The sequence below is a fragment of the Mesoplodon mirus genome (assembly GCF_964341445.2).
Source record: "Mesoplodon mirus genome assembly, chromosome: 16".
In the NCBI taxonomy this organism is placed as follows: Eukaryota; Metazoa; Chordata; class Mammalia; order Artiodactyla; family Ziphiidae; genus Mesoplodon; species Mesoplodon mirus.
In genome coordinates, this window is record NC_138992.1 from 46,687,953 (window position 1) to 46,695,443 (window position 7,491).

Consider the following 7,491-nt stretch of genomic DNA (forward strand, 5'->3'; position numbering starts at 1 on the left):
ATATGCTTCTTTTACCTTCTCCCTGGGTGTTTTGAGTACTAGTGTATGCTATATAACAAGACTGTCCACGTGATCCATAATTCTTTCAACCCCTTTTTTTAAACTGGTGAATTTGATAAAAATTCATTAAAGTTGGGAGCTTTTTAATATAGAAGTACTACGTGGAAGTTAAGAATTCAGAAACATATGACCATTGAATTAAGAGATAATCAGAGTCTGTATCCAAAGGTAGAAAGTCTTCTTCTTAGTCTTTGTATTGTGTGATTATCCAGTGCTACTGAAACCCAAAGGTGGGCTCCATTGGTCATCTCAATGGGCTGTTTGAAGTAGGGCTGTTTGGTAATTAGGGGATAGGGACAATATCTCTTTCTTGCACTCTGATGTGACATAAGTTAAATCCCACTTTCTTCTCAATGTATCTTAGCTCCTTTCTGTATATTTCACTGCTTTGTTTCTTTGGATTGTACTTTGGTAATTTCTTCAGATTGTCTTCCAGTTTAGTACTTCTCTCTTCAGCTCTGTCTGGTTGATATTTTATTCATCCATTGAGTTTTCATTCAATCTATTGGATTTTTTCATTTCTGGAAATCTTTGTCATTTATTTCTAAATCTTGTTCCCTGCTGACATTTTAAAGTTCCTCTCTTGTATTCTTTTCCTAATGATACCAATACCTAAAGTGTTGATCTGTTTAATCTAGTTCTCTCTTATGGTGCCTTGTTTCCAAGTATGTATTTTGTGATCTTTGAATGTGAACTGCTCATTTTCCTTGGAACTTGATCTGTGGGAATTCCTTAAGTCCTAATTTGAGGTTTATTTCCTCCTGAAAAGATATGTTTGTGTCTGCCAATCTTGTTCTACCAATATGAGACTACTTTAATCTCTGCTTGTGATGTTTTTGGATCATTCAGGTAGTTAATATATTTGGACCAGAAGCTTGGGTGAAGGCTACCTTGTCATTATAAACTTAGTGAGATTTTTTATTTCTTTCTTTCACCCTGTGTCAGGGTCAAGATAGGCAAGTTTCTTTGCTGTCTCCTTTTGTGTTGTAGAGTTTGTTCCTCTTTCGCTCTTTAGTGCTGGAGTCTTTTATTCTATTTATCTTGTATTTTCTTTAATAATGCTCATTTCCTGTACAGACATCAAAGGAGAGCCTGGGTTTTTTTTGTGCTTTGTAGATCCCCCCAGGGCAGGGCAAAAGCTGGCTTTGGTACTTGGTAACATCTCAGGATTTATATTTTACTTTATTATGGGTTTAATGTAGTATTCAGAAATTTGTTTTTAAACATGCTTTTTTTAATCAAAAAATTGTTAGGTCACTTACAAATAGGGTTGTCAGGATTTTTAATGTCAGAAAATGGAAGAATGGAGGTACCATCCTTCATTCTTTTTTGAAAGGATAACTGGCTTTGTCATTTTATAAATGTGCATTCCAAATAATTATGGTAGTACACAGAAGAATGAAGAAGTGAAAATCCTAAGTACCCATTTAGACATTAAATACATAATGTTCCAGACGTCTTTTTATTGAGGAGGAGTGGAGGCAGGGGGGGATAATGTAGGAAGGGAAGGAGAGAGATTGATAGAAGGAAGTAAAACTGAAAGCATTGCTGAATTCGTATAAATGTTTCTTCCTTCCAGATATTTCCTGAGATCCCTAAATAAGAAAAACACTATCAGGTTAGAATCAGTATTTGTTTCAAACTACATATTTTGATTTTAGATACTGTTTGTTGGCTCCTGCTGTGAAGAGTGAGGAAATTATTTGTGCTTCCTCTATTTCGCCGCCCACACCTCATGCCAGTGCCCCTTTTCCCCCTTTTTAGGTGACTTGCGTGCCTACAGTATTCCTTCTTAGGCTTGAAAGTCAGTAACAGTCAGAATATATCTCAGTGTTGATCATTCCCTTCATTTTTCCCAGAGTAAAGTATGCTATTTTGATTTGTAGGTGCAGTTCTTTTTTATTTCAAGGAACTTTTCTATTACATCTTTAAAAACATTTTTATATTTGCTGGGTTCTCTACATTTAAGACATAACTCTCCTTTTATTAAATCACCTTTGCCCTTCACATCCATTTCTTCTACGTTCATTGTGGTTTTCTTAAGCTCTTTCACTATATCAGAAATTCAAATTTCAGTTGTGTCTCTTCTGTTCCCCACCAGCTATGTTATGTGACCTTGAGGAAATTAGTTCTTTATCCTTCTGTTTCCTCCTGTGCAGAATGGGAACAATAATAGTACCTCCATTTCACAGGCTTTTTGTGAGAATAACATACGATACTACTTAATAAAGCATTTATAACAGTGGAAACAGTGTTAGCTATTTCTCATTTATTTAATTCTGAAATGGTGTTAGAGTTTTCAGTTTGTTTACTTAGCATTCATTCCCATTTCATTTCATTGTGTTTTTTCTATATTTAACTTTCTTGTTCTTATTTTATTGCTTTCATGTTCTTATTAATTTTATTTATTTTTTATTTATGGGTTATTTCTTTCAGACTAGATTCTTTAACTGTCTTTTGCAGGTTCTATTCCAGTCTCTCTCTCTTTTTTTCCATCTGGATGTGGAGTGGCTTTCCTGTTTTCTTTCATCTTGCAGCTATTTAAAGTAAAATACCCTGTCCAGATATTGTTTGCTGTGTGAAACATCATATGACATCTTATTGCAGGGATTACATTCTGAAACCAGTTTGTGAGGCAAAAATTGAATGTCGTTGAAATCACTCCTACCCATCTTAGCTTGTTCATAAAAAACAGAATTATCCTGATGCCTCCATACTGTTGGTATGGCAGCATGTTCAGTCAAAGGCACATTGCATGTCCCGTCTAGTTTCTATTGCCTGAAAACATTGAATTGAGGAAAGGGGAGGGTCAGATAAGCTGTGTGCAGCTCTTTCTTGGAACTGGAATTAAATATGTACCAGGGAGTATATCTTATCCCAGAAGAGAATAACTTACATTTTAGGTTATTTGCCTAATTTGTCAGGGATACTGGAGCCTATGCCTTTGGTCAGTGTCAGTCCCACTTACCTCTCCATGCCATTAGTCCCCTCCCAGCAGTCCACCAGCAGTTGTTTTCTCTTTCTTGCTCAGGCTACTTTTTCCCAAATTTGTATTATTAGTAAGAATTCTCAGGTTTGGACAGTTCTGTAGCACTTTTTAATTAGTTGGGGGAGGGTTAGGAATCAGTTGCATTAACCTTTTGGTTCTTTGCACAAACACCTTTTTGAAGTCTGTGGCGTGGGGTTATGCACTTCTTGATTAATTATAGCTGTCGAGTTTTATTTGTTCTTGGATGGGGAGGAGTTGACAGAATAGAATGATGGTGCAGCTGCTGACTTTTTCCTATCTTTCATTTATTTCATTAGCATTAGTAGAGAGGCTGTGTCCTAGATTTATTCTACCAAATCTCTCCTTTTTTTGCTAGAACAATTTTAGGTGCTCTAGGTAAGATTTGCTCTCTAAGATAATAGAGTTGACTTTGTTCTTCTACATGGCTGCAGCTTCTATGTATAAATGTGCTACTGTCTTGATGTTTCCCTAGGCTTGCTCTAGCTACTCTTCTGTATTCCCTGCCTTTGTTCTTTTTCAGCCCTCCTTTTTCTTCTTTTGCTGCAGACCAGTCTTAGTTTTCATAATCACTTAGTTCCCAAACTTTCTTTGAATATAGGATATTTTTATTCTGTGCATTAAATGTAATAACTCTTTGACCTCTACCCAACCTTATTTGACTTTTGAAAGACTGTGATTTGTAGTTCTCCCAAGTTCTCCCAAGCCACTGAAAAATGCCAGTAATAGGAGGATTTCTGTTTTTTAATACTTTTTTATTTAATGATTTTACTAAGATATATAAGATAAAGCTGATATTTCTTTACTATTTAAACTTTAAAATTAGCATCCCTGGGCCTCCCTGGTGGCGCAGTGGTTGAAAGTCCGCCTGCCGATGCAGGGGATACGGGTTCGTGCCCCGGTCTGGGAGGATCCCATATGCCGCGGAGCGGCTGGGCCCGTGAGCCATGGCCGCTGGGCCTGCGCGTCCGGAGCCTGTGCTCCGCAACGGGGGAGGCCACAACAGTGAGAGGCCCACATACCGCAAAAAAAAAAGAAAAGAAAAGAAAAAAAAAATTAGCATCCCTTACTAGGAAGCCTCTAAGATTATTTAGGAGAATGATACCAGCAGATTTTTTGACAACTGCTTTATGAAAATCATGTGCCTTCCCATTTGTGTTCTGCTATACTTATTAGAAAATGTAAAAGATGTAATTTCAGTTTGACATTTCACTGTATGAATAGAAAATCATTCTATAAGTTTGAATCCCTGCAAGTCTTCTTCTAGGCCCTTTCCAAAGACTCAGAAGCAGTGTAACAGCCTGGTTAATAGGTGGTGCTTTTATTCAAGGAGACCTGGTCAATACCAGTTCTTCCATATGACAATTTTTTGATTTTCTACAACGTACTTAACCTAAGTCTCTGCTTCCTTATTGGTTAAAATTGGAATAATAGTGTAAAAGTAGTAATGAGATTATATGAAGATTAAATGAGTTCTTTTTAGAAACAGTTTTAAGATAGTATCTGGAAGTACACAAATGTAAATTACTTACAGTAAACAAACAGTATCTCCATTCAGAGAACTTACAGTTTTTTAGTGGAGATGTGATATAAATAATTATAACAGAAGATAGAAATTGATGAACATCTAGGAGTCACATAGGTAAAGTTCTGTGGGAGTTCTTCATAGCAGACTTACTTTTAAATGAAGAGGATTAGAAAGCCATTGTTAAAGAGGTGAAGAACATGTTCCTTGATGCATAGTAGACACTAAACAATTATTGAGTGAATGCACCTTGAAAGATGGTCAGATGTGGAAAGAGGAGGATACTGTATCACACTTCTTGTCATGAAAAAAGCAGAGAGGGTCCCAGTATATTTGTTCGGAAGTGAGCCTGGTTTTTTGTTTGTTTTGTTTGTTTTGTCTTTTTGTGTGATTCAGTTTAACTGGCATAGAGGGTTCATGAAGAGGAGAGTGAGAAGTGATTGAGGAAGTAGAATGGAGCCAGGTTATGAAGAGCCTTTCCCATATAAGGGTCAGACTCATGAGTTTGTGTTTTCTTTGGTAGGTGGGAGAAGTCATTGAAGGGTTTTGAATGGCACATGATAGGATCATACATACTGAAGTCCATCATACTGGACTTTAGGAAGATGTACCCAGCACAGGGTATTTCCAGTCCTAACTGTCAAAGGTGCTTTAGGAGTTTGGTGAGTTTGTGTTTTAAATTATTTTGTGGGTGAGGTGATTCAGCAGCAACTTCTGAGTCCTGATTTGGGGCTGTGAGGAAGAGAGCCACTTTACCTGCAGAGCTGCTCTGGTTGAAGGTGGGGTAAATATTGCCCTCTCAGCCCCTCCATCACTGGTATGATCTCAAAACACTGAAATTTCATTTAGTAAAAGGGTTCTCCTGGAAAAAAATGGTTAAAAACTCAACAAGCTAGCAATGTATGTGTTGGTTGCCTTTGAGAGGAGATTGGCTGGAGAAAGTTGTTCAATTAGAGGACTTTTGCAGTAATCTTGGCATGAAGTGAATACGGAACAGACCTGTTGAATGGGCAAGAAGTCATAGAGGCAAAAACTTACAGACCTGGTGATCTCTGGGATGTGATCACCCAGCATGGCAATTTCATTAACTATATTTTCATCACTTAGCAAGTTTTTGAAACTATGTTAATTTTGACAGGTGCAAAATCAACATGCAAAAGAAGAATCTCTTGCCGATGAACTCTTTAGGTAAAGTTTAATTTCAGTTTTCTCCTGAATCTTTGTATATAAAATTCATTTCTATTGATAGAGTTTAAATATTTGTTTCTTCTATCCTTAGAAATAGACACTTCAGTACCTTCACTGAAAGAATATTTTGTCTTGTTTTTAATATAGGTATTTCTTTTTACTACTTGAGCACCTCTTAATTGGGTTTACTGGATATAGCTTCAAGGTTTGAGCTTAATTCACTTATACTATATCACAAGATATTTAAAATTTATTTGGGGCATTTAGGCAAAAGAAGGGTCCTGAGCTGGGTGAATTTGGCTGATAAATTTGTGAGATTTTCAGCTCTGAGTAAAAGTATGAATGAATGGGGTTTTGAAAGAAGACAAGTAAAATACCAGACCATTTGTTAGTTTTATTTGGCACATACATAAAAATAAGAAGCTGGATTAGAGTTTCAAAGCAGGTTTTTGTGGGAGGGTTAGAGGAGTTATAATGGATGATTATAATTTAATTCTGATTTAACATTTTCAGCATTCCTGCAGACCCAACAAACATTATAATAATTAGCTCACAAATATTCATAAACAATATTGTAGGTAGATACTGGCTAGGGGAGAATAACGTTTTCCCAAGAAATACTGTATTTTTGAGTCTGTTTTGTAACCAATTTGATTCTTTAATGTCATTATTGACAGTGTGAATCATTGATGAAAATGTTGACAAATGGTGCTGATTTTTCATAAGTACAGTCAGATGGGAATAGTTGCCCAACTACATTGTTTGTTATAGGAGAAGATTTTACAACATAATTATATTTTAGGTTCATTATGCTCTTGGTGAAAATGGTATAATTTAATTTGGGAGTGGAGAGGTTTGCAGCCATCCTGGAGGAAGTATAAAAACATGTATTAATTTTTAAACTGTTGTTTTCATTAATTATTTTAGTGCTTTTACAGGATTTTTTGATGATGTTTTACCAAATATTCATCAAAGCAGCATCAAAAGGATAAATGACAGTAAAAATGTCAGTGCTTAATATCTGATCCCAAGGATAAAATTAGCATTCTCATTTCTGTTTGCAAAAGTGTGTCATATTTTGAAAGCCCTATAACTTGAAAAGTGAAAGGAATGCTGTCATTTATCTAGATAGCATTTAACTGTTTCTTTCTTTGCAGATATAATCCTAATGTAAAAAGGAGAAGATAACAGGGTTTTATGAAGAAGCCATGGAAAAACATTTCCTATCAAGTATTTACATCGAGTTTCCTCTGGGATACATGCATATAGTGTATAGAAGATTTAAGTTTATGGCCTAAATTTGTTAAATAAAATGAACAAAACTCCATTTCTTTTGTGTGTGACAATTAGTATTGTTTATTCTGTTTTCAGTCTTTGTTATCTAATCTTTTATAATATTTTTTTTCATTTTTAAATGTTACTTTAACTTACTGAATAGTTACTATGGTCACAGTTCAAAATTCTGAAAGTATAAAAAGGGTAAAAGATTAAAAGTTCTCCCTTCTACCACTGTCCTAGCTATTCGTTTCCCCTCCTCTGAAAAAATCCATGACACTCATTTCTTATGAGTCTTTACAGAGATTTTTAATGTCTATTCAAATTTCTCTGCATATCATTTTTCAGTAATTTCCTATAAAAATGATAGCATAATATATACAGTGTTCTGTACCTTATTCTTCACTGACTAGATTGGAAGGTTATAGTCATATCC

At 35.5% G+C, this 7,491-nt stretch overlaps 1 protein-coding gene across 1 annotated transcript in view; it reads left to right on the forward strand.

Moving 5' to 3' along the window:
* NBN (nibrin) overlaps nt 1-7,124 on the forward strand; it is a 46,148-nt gene extending 39,024 nt beyond the window's left edge. The window contains exons 14-15 of the mRNA XM_082601440.1: nt 5,731-5,780; nt 6,938-7,124. Of these exons, the coding sequence (XP_082457566.1) occupies nt 5,731-5,780; nt 6,938-6,968 (81 nt within the window). The 3' untranslated portion in view covers nt 6,969-7,124. The remainder of the gene's footprint in view (nt 1-5,730; nt 5,781-6,937) is intronic.
* Nucleotides 7,125-7,491: the final 367 nt, after the last annotated feature.